The sequence below is a fragment of the Chanodichthys erythropterus genome, chromosome 10 (assembly GCF_024489055.1).
Source record: "Chanodichthys erythropterus isolate Z2021 chromosome 10, ASM2448905v1, whole genome shotgun sequence".
Taxonomy (NCBI): Eukaryota; Metazoa; Chordata; class Actinopteri; order Cypriniformes; family Xenocyprididae; genus Chanodichthys; species Chanodichthys erythropterus.
The window spans coordinates 54,002,851-54,030,580 of NC_090230.1; the positions used below are offsets into that span (position 1 = coordinate 54,002,851).

The window sequence follows — 27,730 nt, forward strand, 5'->3', positions numbered from 1 at the left end:
TTTTTAGAGGCAGCATAAATGCAAACACTAATTGGTTCTAAAATATATATTTAAAACACCAAACAAACAACGTGGATACATATTTATTGATTTAAACTAATTGGCTACTGATTACAACGAACTATATCGTGAACAAAACTTTGTCCAATAAACGACACTGATTTCAGTCTCGCGACCTCAAATATATCACTTCATATAGCCAACCAGTTTTTGTAACATCACATGATTCATTTCGAGAAGGAAATGACGAACGTCGTAATAGCTTACTGTAAAAATATTTTCTTCCCAGGTCTAAAGCGAAGGGCTTGGCTCATGAATATTGATTAGATAACGCAGACGTCAAGTTGGTGTGTGTCCAATGGCACAGCCCTGGCTTTTTCATATTAAAAAGCAACACTTCGTCATAGTAGTTTTCGTATATTCGCTGACAGTCATGGGAGTGTACCTGCTCATGCCGAACATGTCGCGCTGTCAGGGAATGCGCTCCCAAATCGCTGGAAATTGCATATGTTATTTTATGTGATGTCTGGACGGAATAAAAGGACGCCAAAAAAAAATTCGGGAAAAACAAGTTCGGCTCAGCTGTGAATAATTGAATGCGATGAAGAATTTGGTCTTGATGGCGAAGTGCACACAAACTATGGACGGTTATGATGATACTCTGTATCGCCTACGGTAAGTGCAAGTCGCGCGACTTAGTATTAGGAAGTATCATTGAGGATCGCTGCTGGTGTGGCGCGCGCTGTTTTCAAGATATGCGCGAAATGATTATGCAACATCATCCCTATAATAAAATTATTTTCAAACTTTTTGTTTCCCATGAAAACAAATAATCAGGCAATGGACAGTGATGCATGAGCGCCTTGTTTTAAGCTTGTTGCACAGCTAGTTATTTGCACAAGAAGTTTCGCGAATTTCGCCTTTTGCGTTTGGAGTGATGTGCATTGCATATCATATTAGATATTAGCTATAATTCTATGCCTTTACTTCAACGTCTAATAGAATGCTTGGTCAAGAATAATAATCAATAATCAGTCATTTTCATCATGGTTTTGTAAATCCGAATATCCACCTGTATATAAGATAAAGTTTATCTGCACTATAGCTATAGTTAAGTTTAGGTGCACAGATGACAGTAAAGTTGCACAACACCAAACACAATTCGCGCTCAAAAAGACTTCCGCGTCTTAAGAACAATTGATTCTAACACGTTTCATTGATCCATCCAAAGCATAAGATAATGATGTTCATTTTCCATTGAAACTAACAACGATGCTCGCATTTCTTCACGTTTAAAAACACATTATACAAGAACACATTTCAGACAATAGACAATAAACGTAGTAGTTTCAGTTTCATTATACACTGTAAGCATTACACTGAATGTTGTGACCTAAAGAGGGGTTTTCTACATCATTCCATTCTTAAAAATGGCATTAGTCAGGCTCATTGAGTAATAAAACTTGAATACAACCAGTTGATATAAAGCACATTTTTAGGTTACCTGACAAAACATTTTTAAAGAGATGCTCATTTGAAGGCGTAACCAACATGACTGCATGGCAAGCAGTAAACAGTCAATATGATTATGAATAATGAATAATAAAAAAAATATATAGCCTAGACTAAGTTACAGGTGGCCACAGGTAATGACAACAGTAATAAGTGATTTATACAACAATAACTCTCACTAAGAAGTTGATTCGTCTCTTTGTTTTGCCTTTGCAACCTAAGGAATGAACATTTCCTTTTGCTTGTCCATGCTGTTGGTGGGGGCGAAGAAGTAAGAAGACAGAGGAGTTGTCGGGGCTGACAAGTACAGGATGTTCCAACTTTGAGGTCACAGTAACCTAAAGATATACTAGTGTGCACATTTGCACCCATTACCCCTCAGCATGCACAGGGTTCAGGTTCTGGGCCTGTCAATATATTGGAGCAAGTGCTTTCCAAGAAACATAAGGGACCATCCATCAAGGAGGCGCCAGGTGCAAACTGTCTTGATGGAAGTGATAATTTTATGGTTTATCCTTGGTTGTGTTGTTGTCTATGTGAGTTAAATCAGAATAACTCTAAATATTATAACTTTGTATACTCACGTGATACACTTTAGTGAAATAGTTAGGTGGGAATTCATGAGTTGAGCAGTGCAGTTTTAATTCACCTGAACTTTAGGCACACACACGTATATGATTAAAAGATGATGTGTTTTACAGTAAAATAGTGCATAGCTTTCAAACAGTTGCAAACGTTTCCTGTTTGATTTATTTCTTCAGTCCCCGCGTCACATGGTCACAAGACAGTGAAGTTATTTCCTGTTTATGAGCTTGAACTGATCTTTCGGTTTGTTTTTGCTTTAGCAACACGTTCCACATAGGAAATTATAAGTTTAAAAAAAACCTATTGTAGCCTGTATTATTTTAAAATGTATTTTAACGTCATTAAATTAGCTACATATAGGCCTACTGTATGTAAGAATCGAGTTGCCATATTATTGAAATATAGGCTAAGTATTAAGTATTAAGAAATTTGTTAAAACGCTGTGTTTGTATTAATATAGTTGTAATTAATTTTAAAGGTAAAGTGCTGACTATATGCAAAGTGTATCGGTGATGTTCACTCGCGTGATTAGGTGCGTGGGCGTGAAAATAACAGAATTTCCTCGTGCAGATGCTCCTTGTGACCATGAATCACTGAATCACGGCCGAAACCCACCACCGCAACTATATTCAGACCCCACGACCACGTTTTGTCACATGCGTGAACCCATCGACATTAAATTGAGCAGCATGACTCGCGCGAGCGGATTCAAGCTTCGCTGTGGATGTTTCACGCACGCGGTCATTTACACGGTGCGTAATTGAATACATTTTTTTAATGTAGCCTATATATGTGCAACTTACTATCTACTTCGGGTGTTACTTTATTTCTTTTCTAATGTTGCTTCTGAATTGTTTAGAATAGTGTTTACAATACAGTGCACAATACAATTACAATACAATACAGTGTTTACAATACAGAGCATACGCTGCATTTGCTATTACATATTGGTTTGTGTTTGTTTAATGATACAAAACGAAGTTTCTCGTAAAGGCAGACTTTGCCAGTAAACTTTTGAATACTATTTGAGATGATTTCCTTTTACCTAACAGCTAAGATTTTATACAGTTATTTTTCCATGCCTTTATATGAACTATGGCTGTTGTTTTTTGTACTTTTAAGAGTTTGATGAATATAATGTACTGAAAGAGAGGAGTGCCCACATGGCCACAGGCACAAGTCTTTCCCTGACAAAATGATTGATTCTCAACAGCAGTGGGGCCCTTGCATAACTTGCATGACAGGGTATGGAGTGTCACTGAAGCTTTTCCTGGAGGAAAAGCAACTGAGGAGTTCGTCCAGCAGGTGCTAGTACAGCAGTTACATGGCAGCTGAAGCTCTGTCCCAGCTAACAAAAATATACTCCAAGAACGCTTCGCTAGCACTCCCAATAAGTTATGAAAACGATATTTCTGAATGTTTTTTAAAAAAATCTATTTTTTTATCGAACCAAGAATGTTTCTTCTTGATAATTCTATCATTTTGAAAACATTATGAGAACCTTTTCTCTCTACATTGCGAGAACGTGTATCAAACATTAATAGTATTATTAGAATGTTCATTAAACATTATTTTAAGAGTGCTTTGTCCTAACATTTACATAACCTTTAAAAAATGTTTGTGAAAGTTATGGGAACGTTCCCTGTTAGCTTGGGTGTAGTGTCCAATTTCTTTTACCGCTGCAATTTTACATCTTCCGACAAAAGAGCCATCCATGAGCCACTGGTGAAGATAAAGTCCATTTTCAACTGTCCTTTTTACATGTTCCTCTCCCTGATGTTTGTGAAATGTGTTTAATGTGGGGTTTCAATCAACACATGATGGCTGTTTGTAAATCACACTTATCTGCTCCACCTTCTGTCCTGCAGGAAGTCCCCGAAGAGCAGCAAACAGGCTGAGAGGAGTTCAGAAACAAATAGAGGGATCTAGAGAAAGAGTGAGGGAGGGCTTGAGTGAATGGAGATGTAAGAACATGAATGAGTCTGAGTGCAAGACAGTTTATTCCTGGAGCTGAAAGGTGATGGCAATAAGAAATGACATCAGAGAAGGGGGAAAGTGAGAGCAAAAGAACATTTCTAAAGAGAATATGAGTGCCATGATGGTAGGGTGTTGCTGAGTGGTTGTTATGGTGTTTTGGGTGGTTGCTTTGCGGTTGCTAGGGGATTCTGGCTGGTTGCTAGGATGTTTCGAGTGGCTGCTTACTGGCACGTGTAAGAAAGAAATCACGGGTTACATGCAAAAGCAAACCTATTTAATCCTATTTGTGAAAAAATGACACTTACGAGTCAAATGAATTGGTTCTTTTATTAAAACTAGCAAAAAGACTTAGGAGTTATTGTTGTGAATAATATATCTCTGTTTAAATCGTCATCCTAACACAATTATAAGGCCACCCAGAAATTGTGATTTATGTGTAAGTGTGGTTTCAGTTTTTTTTACATAAATTGCAAAGATTTGCGTGAATGCATGGTTAGTGAATGAAGGTACGTACACACCATGCCGTAATTACCACAATTACTAGATTCCAACTTGTAAAAAGCTTAATTACAACTTGTAAACTGGGAATTTTCTGAGAGCTCCTACTTGTACCACGTGACTGCTGCAGATTCATTTAGGCGTTGATAGTATTAGCATAGAAATGCATGATTCTCAGTCCTAGGATGTGAACAGCTTAGAGTACAACATCACGTGTTGTCATCTCGAAATTACAATAATAAAGACATGGTGTGAACGCAGAATGAGACCCAATGTCGTCTTCTCTCCACAGGTGTGTTTAAGGCACTGGGGCGTGGCGGCATGCGATCTCCCTGAGAGTGATTGTTCCACCTGGAGGTCACAGGATGCCGGTGCAGGCAGCTCAATGGACTGAGTTTCTATCCTGCCCCATCTGCTACAATGAGTTTGACGCCTGCAGCCACAAGCCCATCAGCCTGGGCTGCTCGCACACCGTCTGCAAGACCTGCCTGCACAAACTGCACCGCAAAGCCTGTCCTTTTGACCAGACGGCCATTAGCACTGACATTGATGTGCTGCCTGTCAACTGTGCTCTCCTGCAGCTGGTGGGGGCGCCGGTAAGTGGGGCATGCTGGGCGATTGATAGGATTGCTTTTGAGTTTTTGTGTAGCTCAGTTATCCAACATCCAGTGTTGTTTTATATATATATATATATATATATATATATATTTACTAATGTCATGTAAATTAATAGATTTAATGAACTTCTTAGTGACTTATCACAAATCCCACAAATCTTATGTTTTTTATTTTGGCATATGTAATAATTTTCTTTATTACCATGTAATATTTTAATTTAGCTTCATTCCAAACATTTTCACCAGTGGCCACAAATGATGCTTTTAATCACAGTGTCACAGTAGAAATCTGCTGCCGGGGCTTCATATCTACCAATGTACCAATGTTTTTTTTTTTTCCTGCAGGTTCCGGAGGGAGAGATTGTGAGTGTGGGCAGTGCTGAAGACACGAGACATTATGAAGTGTGCAGGATGTGTGTGGAGGAGCTGGCACTGTATCTCAAACCAATCAGTGGAGGAAAAGGTGAGAGTGTGAAGAGAATGATACAGGTAGATCATCACTCTGATGTCAAGAACCACGCCTGTGAATGCTGCATTATTGTTTAGGTTTGTGGCTGAATGAGCTCAGATTAGAATAGTGCAACATTTCCTGTTGTTCAGCGGGTTTGTGTGTTTGATGTGTCTGTGGTTGGAGATATTTGCGTCAGTGGGAAAAACAAAAAAACAGTGAAACCCAAAAGGCCACTTCTGAAACAAAAGAAAAGCATGCAGGTATTTCATTTGTGTTTACAACATACAGTACACAATGTTTAGCAATGCTTAATAAAAGCAGTGAAATTATTTAAAACAAAAGGAGTAAAGAAAATGTGCATTAAAACATACCCAGTGCAATTTTACATATCGGGTGCTGGTGTCACTGAATAATTTCCCGCTGTGTTGACTATTGAACACTAAGAACGGCTCTTTGTAGGCCAATAAAACACTTGAGCAGTAAAGCTTTAGGAAACTGAAGCTGCTGTGAGTAGAAAAGTCTGTTTCAGGACTCAATTGACTGTTTTATTAGAGTAACAATAAAAGTTACTCCTCACAGCAGACTAGTGGGGCGCCAAAGGCTAAAGCTCTTAAACTCCTCATTGATGAGCTTTGAGCTCATATCAGAGCTCCTCTGCCAAGCCTCCTCTATTACAGTGTGGTTCTAGTCATACGACTCATGGGACTTTCACCCCTGGGGATGTTTAGCAGTTCCTGTAAGTAAGAATAGTAGTTGATATACAGTGCATTAATAGTAGATTAACTGTGGGAAAAATTGACTGACAAGCCATTTAATTGTATCAAGGATAATTTGACTTCAGACCATCAATATAATCTAATATGTATATATATATATATATATATATATATATATATATATATTTTTATATGTGTGTGTGTGTGTGTGTGTGTGTTTGTGTCTATGTAGTATATATTCTTAAAAGAAAAGACAAAAATGTCTGTCCCTACATATATATATATATATATATATATATATATATATATATATATATATATATATATATATATATATATATAATAAACTAACAATACTATATATATATATATATATATATATAGAGAGAGAGAGAGAGAGAGAGAGAGAGTATTGTTAGTTTACATACAATATACACACTTAAATATATATACATATTACATGTGATAGATAGATAGATGGATGATAGATTAGATAGATAGAAAAATAGATGTTTAGCAGTGCTTAATAAAATCAGTAAAATGATTTCAAACTGAAGAAATAGAGCAAATAGCACATTAAAATATGCCCTGTGCAGTATAGTACATATATTAGAAATTTAAGGAACTTAAGTACACAGGCAAACAAGGATAATTAATGACACACACCTGAACTGAATGATGAATCAAATTAACAACCATGACAACAAACTCAATCACATACATACTTAAAATACTTTCTCATATACAGTCATCCAAAAATGATTCAGACACAAGATATAATTTTTAATATTTTATTTTATTAACTATAGTGAATAAACTGTATTAATGATTGAAATGCTCAAGGTGTCTGAATACATTTTGGTTTGACTGATATATATATATATATATATATATATATATATATATATATATATATATATATATATATATATATATATTTGAATTATGCATAGAAATGTAACTATGCAGTTTGCTCTCCCACACAGGTGTAGTGACCCTCAGTCAGAGCTCGCTCAGTAGGCCCATGCAGAGGAAGCTGGTGACCCTCGTGAACTGCCAGCTGGTTGAGGAGGAGGGGCGTATGCGGGCGGTCAGGGCGTGCAGGTCTCTGGGTGAGCGCACTGTCACCGAACTGATCCTGCAGCACCAGAACCCACAGCAGCTCTCCGCCAACTTATGGGCCGCTGTGCGGGCACGCGGCTGCCAGTTCCTTGGACCTGGTGAGTTCTGTGTTATGATGTGTATCATTTCTGCCACTGCTTCATTTTTATTATTCATCATTAAAGGGGTCATGATGTGAGAAATCAAAGATTTCTTTATACCATTAAAACATCCTGCAAGTTTCGTAGCTTAAAATGTCCTTCTCATTACAAAAAACAAAGAATTTATTTATGCAAGCTCCAAAAATGATGTATTATTGAAAAAGTTTGGGAGGAGCACATTCAGATAATCTACCCAGCCAGTGCGAGGAGGCCTGTATATAAGTAGCTGACTCACCTCTGTCCCACAACAGTTTTCCAGCATCCTTCCTCCACCCCAACTCCTCACTCTCAACTGTTCCTATCCCAGCCAGGTATTTCGAGCTCAGAGCCCTCCCACCGGACAGCACACCAAATATGCTTACTGTTTACTTTATTTGGTTATATGCAAGTGTGAACTCATGAAACTGCTCGTTTTGATATTGTGGGATCTGTGATATCACACAGGCAAATACATTTGCATATGACTGCCTCCAGAGCAAGACATTGACAAATAGTTATACATCCTCGCACCATAGGCCCCGCCCACTGTTTTCAAAACACTCTTTCGTGTACAACAGCAAGTGGGCGTTGATATGGTTTCCTATGCAATGACATTAGGCACTCAAAACAGTGGATGTTTACTGACAAGCTTTAAAGGAGCCGCCCCTTAAAACGGATTATTTCAGACAGAGGGTCAGAATGAGGGATGAAATTATTAATTTTTCCACAAATATATATGTTTTTTTTTTGCGCAAAAAAACCTTATGAACATTATAAGTGAACCTCAAAAAACATAAAAAAGAACATTTCATGACCCCTTTAAAGATATATCATTAAAGATATACACATGGTTATTTTTGCATATTTCGGCTTATTTACAACTTGTATCCAATTACAAATTTATATCCAATATTTCAATTCATGTCCAGAAAAAAGTAAATCTGATTACTTTAATTCAGTTATCTGCAAGAGGAAACTGTGAAGGAAGTGGAGGAGTTGTAACAACTGTCCAGACTTTTTATTAGGAGCTGAGTTCTTAATAGCATGACCAGAAGCTTTGGAAATGTAGTCCCAAAAGGACAATTAGACAACTTCACAGTATCTTTATGTGCTGAGCTTCACAGTTCTGCTTTTACACAGCTCAGAAATGGACAGCAATGGTTTATTATTGTTTTTTTATTAATATAATACAGTATGTACACTACCAATGAGAAGTTTAGGGTCAGATAGATTTTTTTTTTTGAAAGAAATTAATAATTTTATTCAGTAAGTATACATTAAACTGATCAAAAGTGACAGTAAAAACACTTGGTGAGCAGAAGATAATTTTAGAAATTGCATTAAAAATACTTAATTTAATACTTACTTAAAGTAAATAACCCGAAATATTATTTTAATGTATGTGAATGGAATGTCCATATATGCATTTGTGCTTGGTTGTCAATGATGATTACTCATAGGGCAGATTCTGAATGTGAAAACGTTGATTTTCCCATCTGATCTCATTTTGAGTTTTCTGGTCTGAGAACATCCAAAGTCTAAATACATTCCTTCAACATGACCAAGCACACATTGATCTCAGCACTAACTCTGTGTCTTTGTCTGTATACATATATTGCAGCCATGCAGGAAGATGCTTTGAAGCTGGTGCTGCTGGCCCTGGAGGATGGCTCGGCTCTCTCGCGGAAGGTTCTGGTGCTGTTTGTGGTGCAGAAACTGGAAGCGCGGTTCCCTCAGGCATCTAAGACCAGCATTGGTCACGTAGTTCAGCTGCTGTACCGCGCCTCCTGCTTTAAGGTCAGAGCTAAAATCAGCTTTATGCAGTGTTTGCGCTAAAACCGCTGATCACTTAACAGCCATTACGCTCAGTACGAAGCCCCTGACAGCATGAATAGAAAGAAAAAGAGTTATCTAATGTGTTAAGCCTGCCGTAACTTGATATTATGTGGATATAAAGTGCTTGGCAATGGAAATATCCAATAAAGTCTTGATATGCATCCAAACAGCTTGATGGTTGCAAATGAGCTGGAATCTTTCATTGGAGCTTGATTTACTATGGCACTTCATGAAATAAATCATCTTAATGAGATCATTTACATCAGACGTCAATCAACGTTGCTTATTTGGAACATTTGAGTGTTATTTATGTTATTTATAGTGTTATCTATAGGGGCTTGTGCTAAACATATTTGTAAACACAAACAGCCATTTCTCTTTGTTTCCTTTCAGGTGACCAAACGTGATGAAGACTCCTCGCTCATGCAGCTCAAAGAGGAGTTTCGCTCTTACGAAGCCCTACGCCGCGAACACGACGCTCAGATTGTTCACATCGCCATGGAAGCGGGACTGCGTATCTCACCCGAGCAGTGGTCATCTCTGCTGTACGGGGATCTCATGCATAAATCTCACATGCAGTCAATCATAGACAAGGTACTGCATGCATATTGCACAAATCATCAAAATAATAATATAAAAAATATAATATAATATAATATAATATAATATAATATAATATAATATAATATAATATAATATAATATAATATAATATGTGACCTGATCCAGCAAAATGAGTCACGTGACCCAAATTTCAAAATTGAGATTTGGTGTCAATGGAAAGATGAGGCAGTAAGCTTTAAAATGAGATCTTAGTCAAAGTCATACCTTAAATGGTTTTAAAAATATACCCATTTGAATTATGGTCTGCCCTCTTTTTCCAATTGAAAACCTGAGAAAATCGTTTTTAAAGTTTTTTGCCCGTTTTTTTGTTGATATCTTTCAAAATCCATTGCATTTAAAGGGATAAACTATTTATTTTACAGCTTAATTTGACCAAATACATTTTTATGTATATAAATGCTATTAAACCAGGCTGAAGCTCAAATTATTTTAAAGTATTTTTTGAATTAATATTTTATAAGGCACTTTTACAAAGATTTACTAAAATCAGAAAGATTGAACAGAGGTGCTACATTTTTACTTGAGAGAGAGGGTGTGTGTGTGTGTGTGCGCATGTGTTCTTGTTTATATTACATTGTGGGGACCCCACGATGTAATATAAACCTGAGCTCACCTCCACGGTCCCCACAATGTAAATTAATTATTAAAAATACTAAATGGTGGTTTTGTGAGAAAATAAAGGTATGCACAGTTTCCTGTGATGGTTAGGTTTAGGGTTAGGGTTAGGGTTAGGGTAGGGGGATAGGAAGTACGGTTTGTACAGTATAAAATGCATTGCGGCCTATGGAAAGTCCCCACAATTCACAAAAACCTAACAAGAATGTGTTTGAGTGAGAGAGAGAGAGAGAGAGAGAGAGAGAGAGAGAGAGACCAGCAGCAGAGCTTAGGTTAGCAGCCTCCAGTGAGTTTAAAGCTTTGGCCACTTTTTTCTCTTTTTGACAGAGACATTTCTCAAATATTATTAGTAAACAGAACTAACTTACACACAGTATACTACACTACACTATACAGTACTGAACTTGAATCTTTCTGAGGAGATCTACTAGCTTGTTTACACAGAGCACGCACTAGTCTGACAGGAGGATGGCTGGATCAAGTCAGTCGAAACGGGGCTTCCCATTGATAAAAATCAGCGTTTATGCCAGTGTGTTTACATTTCTAAGCTTTTTGTTTGGTTCTATACAACGTGTAACTGTATTTGGAGAGCAGAGATAGTGACGTTTCAGGGGATACCAGGAAATGCTCATAGGTGATGAGAGGAGTTGAGAAGTTCATTTCCAGCGAATTTAGTAAAACCATGTCAAATTTAATAGCCATTTAAATACCTTTACTCAATTATCTGGACTACGAACCTTTGGGAGATTATTTTTGAAAGTCTGTTCTTTGAAATTAGCTTAAAAAAAAAATCGATTTTTTTCACATTATCGGCCCATATCTTAAAATAGAACGTTGCGACTTCCGACTCATTTCGCCAGAGCGGGTCACATATTTACTTTAGTAATAGACATTACTCCAGTCTTCAGTGTCACATGATCCTTCAGAAATCATTCTAATATGCTGATTTGATGCTCATGAAACATTTCTGATTATTATCAATATTGAAAACAGTTGTGCTGCTTCATATTTTTATAGAAACTGATACATTTGGTCAGGATTCTTTGATTAACATAAAGTACAATGAACAGCATTTATTTGAAATATAAATCTTTTGTAACAGTATAAATGTCTTTAATGTCACTTTTGATCAGTTTAACGCATCCTTGCTGAAAAAAGTATTAATTTCTATCTTTTTTTTCCAATCTTCCTCAAAACTCATTTTCAGTCGTAATAATATTTCACAGTATTACTGTATTTTTAATCAGAGAAATGCAGCCTTCTTTCAAAAACATTAAAGAATCTTAAATATTCCAAACTTTTGACTGTATTAAATAATAATAATGATTAAAATATATAAATATATAATGTAATACAGCAAAATAGATATCTAATTTACAATAAAGCAAATATTTCTAGACTTTTTTTGGCACTATCGTCTCTCTGGTGCAAATTTGAATGAATTTGTCCTTTTCCACCCTATCGCCACAGCTTCAATCCCCAGAATCCTTTGCAAAGAGCGTGCAGGAGCTCACCATAATCCTGCAGAGAACAGGAGACCCAGCCAACCTCAACAGCCTCAGAGCTCCTCTCGAGCTGCTGGCCAGCATCGACCACAACCCTGGTGAGGACACGCACTTTCACTTCCACAGGAATGCAAACACAATCAGATTACATAGCAATAACCTGTGCGTGTGTGTGTGTTTGTGTAGATGCGGCTGCTCCATCCTGGGCAGAGCTGGAGAGCGTGTTATTGGCCGTGAAGGTTGTTGTCCACGGGCTGGTGGAATTCATCCAAAACTTCAGCAAGAAGAGCAATGAAAGCCCTCAGGTACAGCCTGATCTCTCATTACACTGTTTCAGGATTCTCCTAAATACATTCATTCAGCATCACTTTAAAGGCACAGTATTCAAAACAATAACAAAGGCGTAGCTTAATGATGCCATGAATGAGTGTGGAACCATGGGAGTTGTCATCTTCACCTCCACAGCTGATGGAGAGCAATCCGACGGTAAATCGAGAGTAATGCGGATATGACGTCATTTACAAGCATCGCATTGACACTGGACATTACACTGATTAAAATTGCTGATTTAAACATTGTTGGAAACATTTGGGATAATGTAAGTACACAAGTCAACAAAATATATAACATTGTTCTAGTGGTTTTTGGATTTTAATCCAAAAATCTTACATATTGTGCCTTTAAGTACAGCTTCTTGAAATAGAAAAGATTTGAAATTATGTCAATTTAATCAGACAATTTAAACATTACATTTTGTTGCAATACTATTTAATGTAGTAGATGATAGATATACCTGTCATACCATTATTGTCTTCTGATCTTTACTTTAAGTAAGAACAAAAAAGCAAGAATGAACATCAGAGGTTTTGTTAAAGGTGTTCTAAGTGATCCTGGGTGGAGTAACTTCCTGTTGACGTTTGAAGTGTTGTCAAACAAAGCAGAGGCTAGCTAGACCCTCCCTCCTCCTCCTCCCCCCCTCCCCTCCGTGCTTCCTGAAACAGTCATGAACGTGCATTTAAAATCATTCTTGTCGGTTATTGGCTGGAGCATGTTTATTATTATTCATGGTCCAGGCTGCACCAGTTTGTTTTTATTGCCGTTTTCGGAGCTTGTGGCGACTACAGAGACCGCATTTTTTTACAGTGTGTTCAGGGGACAGGCAACTAGCGGATAGTGAGGAGATGTTTGCTGTATGTGACAAAAATGTTTTGGCCTAAAAACGCGTGACATCACTTAGAGCACCTTTAAAAGATAATGTGAAGCTTAACAAAATGCAATCATCTCTCATGTAATCGAAATGTGATGAAAGTTATCCAATGTTTACAAAAAATTATCTGAACTTCAGCACAAGAGCATGTTTCTAAAACTTTAAATTAGGTTTCAAAAATAATGTGTTAATTTCTGCGATTAATATATTCTGTTTAACACGTTAAAGATTTAATTAATTATCGCAACATTTGTTTTTCCCTTCCTGGCATCCTTTGACTAGTATCACCCACCAGCTGGTCCACATGTATAAGTATATAATATGTATGTATTTTTCATATAATTGAAGTATAATTATTTCAAGTTTATTTAAATACATTTTCTAATTATATCAGGTTTTTTACATTTAAATTTTACTCTCTTTTTGTACAAAGTACAAACATAACTATATCAAAACATATAAGTATTTTATGCATTGAATGTATTTAGAAATGTGCGTTTGTGTATGAATGTATGTAGAAACAAATGTATTTCTGGGTCAAATGACTCCAAATGATGGAGCAGGTCACAAATGATCACAGCTGTGTTATCCACATTAATTTAATAGCTCTCTAATAACTCATACTGTACATCAACTATTGATCAATTTGTATGTATTTTTATTAACCAAGGCATTTTGAAAGTTTGAAACTTCTGGCACAATTTTGATATTCAAATAAATCATATCTATTAAGTTTCCTGAGCTATGAAAGAGCAATCTATAATGATATTTTCCCCCCGATCCTGAAACAGTTGTCTGAAATAGTATACTGTTCCCTTGTTCAGGCTCAACCGAACAGCAAGTACAAGACGAGTATGTGCAGGGACTTGCGGCAGCAGGGCGGTTGTCCGAGAGGGGCCAGTTGCACTTTTGCCCACACGCAGGAGGAGCTTGAGAAGTAAGAACACATGCACACATTTTCATGTTTTTTGGGGACTTTCCATAGACATTATTATTTTTATGCACAAACTGTATATTCTTTCCCCAAACCCTAAACATACCCCTCACAAGAAAACTTTCTGCATTCTAACATTTTCAAAAAACATCATTCTGTATGCTTTATAAGCTGTTTTCATGGGGAAGAAAATGATGGGGAAGAAAATGGGGAAGAAAATGATTTCAGATATTATCATCTTTGTGGGGACATTTTGTCCCCATAACGTAGGGTTTACCAGGACCACACACACATAGCTACAGTCTTGTGCTGTAATGCAGAAAAAGAAAAAAAAAATTGGCACACATGAACCTCCCCGCCTGTTCCTTATTCTTATTCAAGATCACCCACACAATCCCATCAACACAACAGCACACTTTGCAGAATTCTGGCATGACCGTGCCTGGATCTGCCTTCCCTCTCTCCCCTCCTCCCTCACATTCTCTCTACATCTTTCTGTTTCTTTTAGGCACAGAATGAGGAATAGGAAAGCTAGTGGGGTGGTGAGGCCCTTCCTGTCAGTACCCGCAGTTATGCCAAAAGCTGGCACCAAAGGAGCAGTCCCAGGGTCAGAGGTGGGCACCGGAGGGCTGAAGAACCATGAGAAAGAGGATGCGTCTCCCACTCAGCTCATCCCAAGAGGAGGAGACCACCAGGAGGACAAAACTCTTCCCAATGGTGCTAACGGACTGCATACTACAAGCCTAGAACAGTAAGTGCGCTTTTTTAGCACTAATGCAAGCATCACTGTTACTAAAGCTCATACCTAGCATTATAGATTGGGAAAAACTTTGGTGCTTAACTTGGCAGCATTTGTGCTACAGCCTTGAATGATGCCTCAAATCATGTGGGTTGTTGTAGAGAGGTGTGCTATGACTTCAATTACATCAATGTGGTTGAACTTGCAATGGTCAGGGATACAAACTTTTTAGCGAAAATTACACTTTTGATACCAAAATAAGGCATTTGTGTAATTTGTGTAGATCATTTGTAATCTGCAATTGTTCATAAATCTGTCTACAAAACAGAAGTTTAGAGGTCTTCCTGCAGTTTTCCGGCAAAATAAAAGCTCTATGTTTTAACGTTTGAAAGCAATTAAGAAAAATTAAAATGGTCTGTAAAATTATTATAATAAATATTTATTTTTTATTTCACAGTACTATAATATTATTAATCTAGTAATATATTTATTGATGGCTTTGTTTAAATTTATAATTGAATATAATAATAATAATAATTAAATGTTATTTAGTTTCCTTTTTTAAAAAGAAACTGAATGTGATGACAAACATTAAAAATATTTTAAAAATATTTAAAAATAATTTTTTTTTAATTACTTAAAAAATATAATTAATTGAGAGCTTTTATGAATCTGACATTTCTCTCTACATTTAGATTCTTTAAAATGTATTTCTTTGTCCATCTTTGTTTCTTATGGAAGCTATTTTCTTTTTCCAGAAATCCCATTAGTCACAGCCAGTCTTCTGCGATAGCTTCGGTAATGTCTATAGAGGAAGGTCTCCTCAAACACGGACCCGTCCTCACGAGAGCTCATCCTGAGATATACCACTCTCAGGACCAGAGAACATATGACCTGTCACCCTACCACCAACCTGCCAGTAAGCAACAAACCCTGTATCTCTCTCTTGTGGCATTATATCCTCCATTACTTTCACTCACTTCTGTTTTTCTTCCACAGTTCCTCCTCACAGGCCATGCAGTGCTCGCTTCCATCGTTCCAGCAACGTGACTGAGTCCATGTTACCCCCTTCAATGGGCCCTCTGTACCCAGATCAGCACTCCTCTATTCCTCCTTCAGACAGATTAGGCCCCGGCCCTTATGGGCCACCCTCTACCTACACCTCTATTTCCCAGGCTCACGCACATGGCATGTATACCCCCGTCTATGACAGCAGGCGTGTTTGGAGGCCACCGCTGTACCCTAGGGAGGGCGGGAGGAGTAACTCTCTCCCTCCTGAGGTTTTTCATTCCTCCGTCTACCAGCCGCCGCTCCGGGAGCGCTACAACTCACTGGACAGCCCCTACTGCAGCACAGCGGAGCAGAGAGCGGCAATGCATAGGGCAGGTTTCATTATCTCATATCTTGGGGGGCAGTGTTGGGGTAACGCATTACAAGTAATGTGAGTTACATAAAATTAGATTATATTACTTTTAAATTTACATGAAAATATATAGTATAAAGTAACTAGTTCAAAGTTCAAATAAGTATCATCATTTCACATCATGCATCATTTCACTTTTGGTGTAAAAGGGCCTTTACATTTAACAAAAACAGAACTTTTTTTTGTTATTAAAAACGAACAGCCAAGCCCAGCCCAGGTGAGAAAAAGTATTGCAAAAGTAACGCAACACTTTGTTTTCCATAAAACGTAACTAAGTAACACAATGTAACAAAATGGAAAATAACTCAATATTGTAATTCCTTAGAAAAATAACTTTCCCCAACACTGCTTGTAGGCCCATTTATGTTTGTAAAAAGAGTATCAGGTGGAAATTTTCTTCCATGTTAATTTGCATTGTAAGCAATGGCAACTGTCAGCAGCTTAGTGTGTTAGTGTGACAAGACATTTTGTCAGTCACTCCTGAATTATAATTTGGATTGTCCTGGAAAATTAAAATAAATAAAAACTAAAACTGAAATAAAAATGAATTAATCCTAACCACTAGTATTAAAAAAAATCTAAAACTAATAGAAATGACCAAAGCACACAGCAAAATTACTAAAAATTAAATTAAAATTAAAAAGGAAAATTGAAAAGCTGATTCAAAATATTATATATAAAATTTATTATATAGTATAGTTAACAATAGCATTTAATTTTATATTTTAATGTTTAATATTTAATATTTAATTAATATTTAATTGTTCCTGCTCACTTCCCCTATTTTTCATTTATATTACCTTTGCCGTCATCCAACGATCACTTAAATTTAATCTTTGAAAATATAATAATTTATGAATAATAATACAATAAAGACTATTAAATGTAATCTTTAGCAATCTTGAAATACTGTTCATTCTAATGTTGTGTTGCCTAAATTCATGTGTAACATTTACATTTATATATTTATTTAGACAGTGTATACAATTTTAATACTGGCCATTTTTTGGCCGCACAACATTAACTCAAAAGAAATATTTTGGAGTGTATCTACCTGTTTATCCAAGCAAAGGAAGACAGTGGAGTGTTTGATACTTGTTTTTAAAAAAACAGAAATTACACAGTTCACTTTTCAATGCAAAACAGGTGATTATGCTGTTTCATCATGGGAATAGAGAAGTTAAAAGCTAATTTTCTGTATGTTTTGTATAGGACGCATACTCCCGTGTTCCTCTTGGCTATGAGGAACTCTATCGCCACAAACAGGAACAGTGGGCACATCACCACGGCAACATGAACAGGCCCTCCCAGTCCTCTCCAGTCTTCACTGTGGATGTGTGTTCAGAGGTAAGGCCTAGTGATATGGTGTTTTGAGAGGTGTGTATCCTGAAAAAAAACTACACCACATGTCTGAACCGTGCTAAAGTGGTGTTAAATCAGATTTGTTGTTTCTTTGAATAATAACTTTGGCACTAAAGCTGCAGTCACCCTTCTGAGGTATGTTAAGCTATTTTAAGTGGGTCTGTTGCTCAGCAACTGATAAATCCAAAGCAAGAAGCGGTTATGTCCTGAAAATTGTGTGTGCGCACAAGCGCTTTGAAATGCATGAACTCTCAGAGAAAGATTTGGCACCATGGAGGCTGAGTCACTTTGCATTGTTTCTTTCCACCCCCATTTTTTGAATCTGGCAGCCTGTTGCACACTGGTGGGTGTGTGATAGAATGTTGTCATCTCTCTCTTTCTCCTCCTTTAGCATCCTGAGGGTGTAGGTGGTGGGCGTATGACTTGTAAGTGTCATGGTGGAGAAGACAGTCTTGCCCACTACTCGCCCTGGTCGTGCAGCACCATCAGCCCATTTGAGTCAGAGCCCCACCATTTGTCAACCCACTCCTGTTCCAAACAGATAGTAAGTGGTCACTTTAGAACACATTTACTTTTACATTTGCTTACTCAATAACACATTTCTGTTGTTTGCTTTAAAGTGCATCAAAATGAATATGAAACATGTATGAGTGGAGTCACTTCAGATCACATTTACACTAATATACTTTTAAATGTGCTCATTCTTTAACAAATTCTCTTTGATTCCCTCAAAGTGAATTAAAAATGTATAGAGAGTACAACTGGAGTCACTTCAGATCGCATCCACACTGATTCATTCTTAAATCAGCTTACCCAGTAAAACTTTCCTATTGTTTCCATCAAACTTAATCAACGTAAATGTGCAGCATAAGTGGAGTCACTTTAGATTCACACTTATTTACTTTTACATTTGCTTACCATGTAACACGTTACTAATAATTCTCTCAAACTGAATTAAAAAAGGACGTGTATACAGTACAACTGGAGACACTTCAGATTGCATCCACGGTGATTCATTCTTAAATTGGCTTACTCAGTAACACTTTCCTATTGTTTCTATTAAACTGAATCAACATAAATGGGTAGCATACTGTAAGTGGAATCACTTTAGATTAACACTGATTTACTTTTAAATTTCTTACCATATAACGCATTATTTCTCCCAAAACTAAATTAAAAATGAACATGTACTATGTCAGGTACAAGAGGAGTCACTTTAGATAATATTATTTACACTGCTTTATTTCTAATTTTACTTACTCTACGACTTGATTAACCCAATCTGAATTAAAAATGATTGCTTAGCAGATACAAATAGATTCCCTTCAAATAACATTCACACTGATTTACTCTCAAATTTTCTTACCCAGTAACACATTCCTGTTAATTCCCTTAAACTGAATTAAAATACTATAAATGAGTAGCTGGTGTAAGTGGAGTCATTTCAGAATACATTTATACTGATTCAATCTTAAATTCACTTGCTCAGTAAGACAATTATGTTAATTCCCTCAAACTGAATTAAAATACTATAAATGCGTAACAGGTGTAAATGGAGTCACTTCAGATTTGCACTGATTTACACTTAAAATATGCCTACCACATAATACATATAAATTTCCTCAAACTAAATTAAAAATGAATGTGAAAAAGGCACAAGTGGAGTCACTTAACATCAAATTCACACTGAATTAAAAATTAATGTGTAGCAGATATAAATGGAGTCACTGCAGATCACACTGAATCACTCTTTGTTTACTCTGCAACACAATTTTGTTGATTCTATTCTGATTAAACTGATTTAGAAATAAATGTTCAGCAGGTAAATGTACACATTTGGCAGACACTTTCATACAAAGTGACATACAGTGTTACATTCATGGTTTACATTTTGTCATGCCTTCCCTGTGAATACAGCTGTTTGATCTACAGGTGCAAGTTTTCACTTCACAATCAGACTGATTTTCAACCAATTAAAATGAATGCATAGCATGTAGAAGTGGAGTCACTTCATTGTAATATGAATGGGACTGTAATGCAGATTCTCACAAAACATTTAAAGTGGTCAATTATCAGGACTATGAATACCCTAAATTAAAATTAAATAATATATTTCACATTTTTCTTGTAATAATTGTAAATAAATTGTGAGTTTCAGAAATTACTTCTATATAATGACCAGTTACACTACACAAAGCAGTGCTTCAAAAATGTGATTGTGATATGGTTCCTAATGGATATCTTATTATCTGTCCTCAGGACGGGGAGAGTGGTGGCAAACGGTGGCTGCACATGTTTGAACCCTACCGGCGACTGAAAGACGAGGATCCCATCATTCCTTTTGGAGAGGGGCCCATCATCTCTAAGTGGGGAGCCATCTCCCGGGCTTCCCGCACTGGCTTTCACACCACTGACCCGGTCCAGGCCACTGCATCGCAGGGGTGCGCCGGCACCACATCAATCAACTTTAGAGGTTAGAATTTTTTTTGCTTGCTATGCTTTGGACTCTGAATTTCTTTGGCTTTGAGAGTGATTCATGTTCTCTTCTCTTTACAGACTATGGCTGTCATATTGGTCACAGTGACCTCAGATGGGGTCCACGTGGTTCTGATTCCTCTAGTCACTCCAGCTTTCTAGAGAGGTACCAGTTTAAAATGAGACATGAAACTAAAAATCCTATAGACTTGAATTGAAGGAGGCACCTGAGCCATATATAGAGATCCGAGCCATATCATATACAGTATGAGACTTGGGGGTGGGTTCTTTTGACTTGGTCTAGTAAACAACAACCATAGCAACCACATAGCAATATGATGCATTTTAAAATATTATTAGTGTCATTTGTACATTCTTTATACTAGATTGTCAGGAACTTTGTACAAGTAGTCTTCACAGTGTTTCCCTGTCTTTACCCCCGCCCCATCCCGCCATAGTTGTCTCGCTGTCCTCTGTGCCATTCTATAAATAGAGCAGCAGCCGGAACATAGCTCCTCTCGTTTGTGTGTGCAAAGCTCTTATACACAGCAGTGAGGGCTTACATTTCATAGAGTCTCCATAAAATGCACAAGTCTGGGTTATGTATAATAGATTTAAATTCATTGTGCTGCTTAATATTTTTGAGAAAAGCATGATATTTTTTCAAGATTCTTTGATGAATATACTGTCATTTACTTGAAATACACATCTTTCAAGTCTTAATCTTTTAAGACATGATAAATGTAACTTTTTATCACTTTCTTTTTATATCTTATATAAAAAGAATGTATCTTTCTTTTTTTTAAAAATCCAGTTTTTCCTCTGATATGCCCTCCAATAATTTAACATTGTTTTTTGGTGTCAATGATGATTACTCATAGGGCAGATTCTGAGTGGGAGAACACCTCTCACCTGATCTCAAAATTGAGTTTCTAGTCTGAGAACACCAAACAACAGAGCTGACTCATTTGTGTTCTTAAATTTAGGCATGCTTCAGAGCTCAGTGTGTGTGTCTTTGTGTCTCAGCGATCAGCTGGCCGTGTCCGGGCTGCATGTAAGATGTAATTCCTTCAGCGCCGGGTCAAAGCAGGGCACAGATCTGCTGGGGAAGGATGGAACGGAGAGTGAGCCTGACAGAGACATCGAGCTGGAGCTGTCCGCGCTGGACATGGAGGACTCAGAGACACAGGACTGCAACTCTGAGGTAACATTCTCGGTCTTGAAAGCCTAGATTGCATTGGGTTGTTTTGTGTTGTTTAGTGTTTAATTGCTTGTATAATCTAAAGGACTCAATTGAAACGCAAAGCCGCTCCCAGAACAGCCACCTCTCTACAGTCTTTGGTGATCCAGCATCCAGTTCTCAGTTGGAAAACAACCTGCCTGACAGAATGGACACTCACCTTATGAAGAAGATGGCATTCAGGTAAAGCAGAGCTTTGTTGACACTGCACACAAATCTGATTCGGTTTTCAAATCCCTATTTTTAGGGCTGACTGTTTGCTTGTCATTTTGCATGTGATGAAATCGGATAAGTTTGATTGTAGTGGTTTATGTAATGATGCAAGCATCAGCACAATGTCAGGATTCTTTCTCATACAACAACTCTAAGCGCTGTCAGTGTGGAAAGAGAGCATGGTAAACTGGAAATTTTGTCTCAAATGTATATGATATGTAGTTGCAGTGCTGTACATGAATGACATACGGTGTCCAGAATTGCTGACTCTTTCACTAATTTTCACTCATTCAAAAAGTAGGGTATTTATAGTTTGGATTAGTTTTGTGGTCATGAAAAAGTATTGTATCTTCACTTTTTTCCAGTTATGTTAGTTTTTATTGTTATTTCAGAATTTGTTTTTGATGCAACTGGCTGAGAAACATTCCAAACATATTCAAATCAAATTGGACACCACACATGAACATGTCTTGAAACAAGTTTGATCCAACTGTGCACGAATTAATGATCAGTAAAACATGAACCTGACAGAAAAAACATGAATTATTATTATTATAAAACATGAATGTATTATTATTACAGCATAGACCAAATATGCAAAATATTTAAAGGTGCCATTGAAAGTTTTTTTACAAGATGTAATATAAGCCTAAGGTGTCCCCTGAATGTGTCTGTGAAGTTTCAGCTCAAAATACCCCATAGATTTTTTTTTATTAATTTTTTCAACTGCCTATTTTGGGGCATAATTAGAAATGCGCCGATTCAGGCTGCGGCCCCTTTAATTGCTCACGCTCTCCGCCCCCTCCCGAGCTCTCGACTCTATCATTGCATAAACAAAGTTCACACAGCTAGTATAACCCTCAAAATGGATCTTTACAAAGTGTTCGTCATGCAGCATGTCTAATCGCGTAAGTACAGTGTTTATTTGGATGTTTACATTTGATTCTGAATGAGTTTGAGGCTGTGCTTTGTGGCTAAAGCTAACATTACACACTGTTGGAGAGATTTATAAAGAATGAAGTTGTGTTTATGAATTATACAGACTGCAGGTGTTTAAAAATGAAAATAGTGACGGCTCTTGTCTCCGTGAATACAGTAAGAAACGATGGTAACTTTAACCACATTTAACATTACATTAGCAAAACATGCTAATGAAACAAAATCTTACAAATATCACTAAAAATATCATGTTATCATGGATCATGTCAGTTATTATTGCTCCATCTGCCATTTTTCGCTATTGTTCTTGCTTGCTTACCTAGTCTGATGATTCAGCTGTGCACAGATCCAGACGTTAATACTGGCTGCCCTTGTGTAATGCCTTGAACATGGGCTGGTATATGCAAATACTGGAGGCGTACATATTAATGATCCCGACTGTTGCGTCACAGTCTGTGTTATGTTGAGATTCGCCTGTTCTTTGGAGGTCTTTCAAACAAATGAGATTTATATAAGAAGGAGGAAACAATGGAGTTTGAGTCTCACTGTATGTCATTTCCATGTACTGAACTCTTGTTATTCAACTAGGCCAAGATAAATTAAATTTTTAATTCGATGGCACCTTTAACATGACTGAGGCAGACAAGGAAAACTATTATTGTCTATTATTATTATTGTATTATTGTCTAAATGCAAAAAACAAAATATGGAACAAACAGTATTATTGTATTATTATTAGCCATATTACCATATGACAAATGAAAGTGTACCAATTTAATTTGACACACAACCTTTGACATCCACAAAAAATAATTATGGGAAGCATTTTCTCTTCCCTTTTAATAGTTGATAAGTTTATTTATATTAATAAGAGCTATCGTTTATTATTTCTCTTATGGTGACTTATGACATTACAGAAAAACCCTCTCTCCTGGAGGCCTCAATATGGGGAAGATGCAGATGAGGACATGCTCGCCCAGGCCCGGAGACCCTCCACGACCCAGTCCAGGACCTGAGATGCTGCTAAATGGGAAATGAAGCAGGGTGGACACACCAGCCCTCCTCATGTTCTAATTCCATGGGGTCATGCCAAGAATCCACCATCCTCCTTAGGTAGAAGGTAGAGTTGCCCTTATAGGAGTCAATCGAGGCAGCAAGACGCAGCCGAAAGCCTTCTGTATTCATGTGTTCTCTTCATAAGAGCTAGCTATGCCCTGTAATTGTAATCACCCATCATCTGTTCAGAGTCCGTTTGTTTTTCTTAATCACTGCTTGTGGATGAATGTTCACTTTGAGTCACAACTCCACCTCAGGTAACTCTTGATGTCAGCCAATCAGAACCCTCTCCAAGCCAGGAAACCAATTACCCATGTCCCGTTACTCTGTACAGAAGTGATGGTTCTCACTAGCTTTTAGCTCACTGAGGAAACCATAATCTACTGTATGAAAACTATATAGTGGACTCTTCCAATATATATCAAGAATAACCAAGGTGCTTGGAATCTATAGTACTTGCATTGTTATTAATATTATTGCGGTGTTAGCCACTGAAATATTATGTGCATGAATTATTTGTTGGGCATCATTGTTTGAAACTACCATTCATTGTTTAAATGTATGTATGGATTGTGGTATAGGTCTGATATCTCTAAGAGACATTTCATAGGCAATCAATAAATATTTTGTACAATTACTAAAAAGAAACAGTTCACCCAAAAAATGATTTCAGGTGTTATTCTGCATTCAAATACAGTACATCAAGATGTGTCTCACCAGCTTTGACAATGTCGATTGGTCACAAAATCTCAAGATTTGAGAACTATGACAGGAAAAAAAAAACTTTGCAGAGTGAGACCAGCTCATTTGAGTCAGAGTCCAGGCCAAGACCTGAGTAGGTTGAGTCCGTATCAAGACAAAGACTAGAAGAGGCTGGAGTTTTAGTCATATATCGAGACTAGAAGAGGGCCGAGTCCAGATCAAGACAGAGACCAGATCAGGATAGAGTTTGATTCAAGACAGAGTCCAGAAGAGATTTGAGTCTGAGTCAAGGCCTAGAACACAAAAGGGTCAATCTTGAGTCAAAACAAAGACCAGAAGAGGGTCGAGTTTGCGTCAAGATAGAAACCACAAAAGGGTCAAGCCTGAGACAAGACCAAGACCAGAAGAGGGTTGAGTCTGAGTCAAGATCGAGACCAGAAGAGGGTCAAGTCCAAATCAAGACCAGAAGAGGGTCAGAGTCAAGACCAAGTCCAGAAGAGGGACAAGTCAGAGTCAAGACAGAGACTAGAAGAGTCTTGAGCCTGAGTCAAGACCAAAACCAGAAAAGGGTCAAGTCCGAGTCAAGACAGACCAGAAGAGGGACAAGTCTGTGTCAAGACAGAGACCAGCCAGAAGAGGCTTGAGTCTGAGTCAAGACAGATACCACAAAAGGAATGAGTCCAAGTCAAGACCGAGATCACAACAGGCTTGAGTTAGAGTCAAGAGAGAGACAAGAAGAAGGCTGAGTCTAAGTCAAGACAGACCAGTTGAGTTCTGAGTAAAGACCAAGAACAGAACAGGGTCATGTTAGAGTCAAGACAGACACCAGAAGTGGGTTGAATCCAAGTCAAGACTGAATCCAAATGCTGAAAATATGTTCTTGGACCTGGAGAATGCTGAATTTTGATCATTTTTGGGTGAACTGTTCCAATAATAGCTACAAGCAACAAACAGCACAATAGAATTTTAGAGTTCAGTCTCTTTAGAGGATTTTGGGATTGTGTTTAGTTTGTATGAAACGCCGATTACAATGACAGTTCCGGTTTGTTGTTTACAGTGGTCCAAAGGTCACCTCATTTTTATTGCCTCTGTTTCTGTTTCATTGCTTCTGTAGTTTCAGTTTAAAGAATACCGATGATTAGACTGAGTTTAAGGTTTTTTCCCCCCAAAATTCCTGTTTTCCTTTATTTTATTACGAAACATTGCTAACTTCCATGAAGTTGTTGTTGGAATATTTTGTATCCGTTTTTAATTGTTTGGTCAGCATTTTGAAAGTACATTCAACCCTACATTATCTATACACCATCACATGTTTTTCAGGATTATTTCCTGATAAACATGAAAAATAATAATGATAACTTCAAGAATGCTGGTGTTTTAATGCAGGCTAGTTTTGTGCTTCTAAAAAAGAAGTAAAAAACTCTGTGTAACAGCACATAGAAAAATCTCTCCTATTTAAAACAGCATTTATTTGATTCAGTATCTAATTTATGACGGGATTGTTTTTGTTGAATGTTTTTCTCCGGTCACTGACTTCTCCTTTTTAAATGTCTTTCCTGGACCAGTTAAGTGTGTGTAAATGTTTGTATTTGTGTATGAATGCGCACATGTCTTTGTTAAGCCTGAACAAAATATGAATATGAATGCATTATCACTTAAGACTGTTAATCACGGTTTTACTTATGTGGTATATTAGTGTTTTTCCATTGAAATGAGTAATGAGGAGTGAAATCTTCCTGGTCATTAAATCTCATTTTGCCTCCTGCAGTCGAAGTGTTTTTCGACAGGGGATGTTACAGCTGTACCTTCAAGCGAAGATATTTTTTGCAAAATGCTGAAATACAGAGAAATTTGTCCTCCTAGTGTGTGCAAGTGCAACATCTTGTTGATTTAGTGCACATGTTGAGAATTTTGCCTTTTTTTTTGTTCATTTTTTATGTTTGGCCTCATCTGATATGAGTGTTTCAAAAAATGGCGCTGGGTTGGTAAAGATACGAGTTTCCGTTTTAATTTTCTCACTAGCTGTCAAAAATATAACTTTTTCCTTTTTATCACCCGTTGCGACGCAGCAAAGCCTTATTAGTACATGTTTGACTCGTTTATCTGCCAGCTCAGCCCTGTATCATGCATGCTGCCTTTGGCAAAGAGGTTCTTTGGCAAAGGAAGTATGATTGTGTAGTTGTGTCACACAACACCCCAGCGCTGTGAGTGTCCTGCACTGTATCTTACATTTTACTCACTTCCTATAGCGCTTACTGTCCGCTCTTCATTATGGATTAATATCAGGATTATGATTGTTATTGTTTTATATCCATGTAGTTTTTTTCCCTTGGAAATGTCAGTTTTGTTTGCATTTAAATTTTAAAAATTTGCTTAGCTGTAATAATGGGGCAGGACGTGTTTGGTTGTAATGATGCTTGTTTTTGTCCTGTGTGCAACTGCAAAAACGAACTGATGTGTTGGATATTTTTACGTCTGTATTAGACATTTTCTTTGCAAATCTATTATTCGATTCAATTGTAAATGAATAGAAGATGGGCATCCGTCATTTTATACAACCAGAGCCATCATTAGATGGACATACTGCACATTTTTATGATATATAATCAGATATATGAGGCTATTTATGGTCACAGAGAGAAAGATTCTAAAAGTCAGGAATATCTTTTGATGAAATAATAGTAGAGATTATTTATATTGCATTTGTTTCTTTTTAAATACCACCGGGCAAGGATTTCCCTTTTGCTTGTGGCAATGCAAGAAAGAATATATAGAAATGTAGCCAACGCACAGTCAATTCTTACTGTTTTGGTTTTTTGTTTGTTAATGCTTTTGTATCTTGGCTAAGCTTTGCTCTGATATGTAGGGCAAGCTGGTGAGATGAATCTAAAGGTCATGACATGTAGTTGCATGCCAAGATAATAAACACAGTTACATCATCACTTGAGTGTTCAGACTCTTTCTTATTGGGAAGATGCAGTTTTATGAATAAGCATGCCATCTGCTGGTGTGCTGTGGTATGACATGTGACCGTGGGCTACTGAAGTCTGAGATAGCCATTAGTTTATTTAAAGATTAAAGTCCAGCTCACAAAAATGTGTTGTTATTATGTGTGGTGTGAAAATGAGAAGGTGTCGCAATGCTCAGAACTTTAAAATAGATTCCTTATAGTTTGTAGTAATAAAAAAAAAAAAATTTCAGTTAAAGGGTTAGTTCACCCAAAAATGAAAATTCTGTCATTTATTACTTACCTTCATGCCGTTC

The 27,730-nt window shown here is 37.1% G+C and overlaps 1 protein-coding gene across 2 annotated transcripts; it reads left to right on the forward strand.

The window, feature by feature from the left end:
- The first annotated feature begins 425 nt into the window (after window positions 1-425).
- rc3h2 (ring finger and CCCH-type domains 2) lies at window positions 426-27,408 on the forward strand. 2 transcript variants are annotated; one of them, XM_067398206.1, is made up of 19 exons: window positions 426-675; window positions 4,865-5,168; window positions 5,535-5,652; window positions 7,343-7,576; window positions 9,219-9,394; window positions 9,827-10,027; window positions 12,142-12,274; window positions 12,363-12,481; window positions 14,208-14,320; window positions 14,826-15,068; window positions 15,815-15,975; window positions 16,056-16,438; window positions 17,692-17,826; window positions 18,233-18,385; window positions 20,101-20,314; window positions 20,398-20,482; window positions 21,343-21,520; window positions 21,603-21,739; window positions 23,626-27,408. In XM_067398206.1, exons 2-19 carry the CDS (start codon window positions 4,938-4,940, stop codon window positions 23,744-23,746), a joined length of 3,135 nt encoding a protein of 1,044 aa, XP_067254307.1. In that variant the 5' UTR covers window positions 426-675; window positions 4,865-4,937; the 3' UTR covers window positions 23,747-27,408. The 2 variants fall into 2 exon arrangements, with proteins under 2 accessions (XP_067254307.1, XP_067254308.1); XM_067398207.1 differs by lacking the exon at window positions 426-675 and adding an exon at window positions 2,334-2,849.
- The last annotated feature ends 322 nt before the right edge of the window (window positions 27,409-27,730 follow it).

Coding starts and splice junctions, on each gene's coding strand:
- rc3h2 (XM_067398206.1), top strand. CDS start 4,938: ATGCCGGTGCAGGCAGCTCAATGGACTGAGTTTCTATCCTGCCCCATC. Junction 5,169..5,534: donor TGCAGCTGGTGGGGGCGCCG/GTAAGTGGGGCA, acceptor TTTTTCCTGCAG/GTTCCGGAGGGAGAGATTGT. Junction 16,439..17,691: donor AGAGAGCGGCAATGCATAGG/GCAGGTTTCATT, acceptor TGTTTTGTATAG/GACGCATACTCCCGTGTTCC.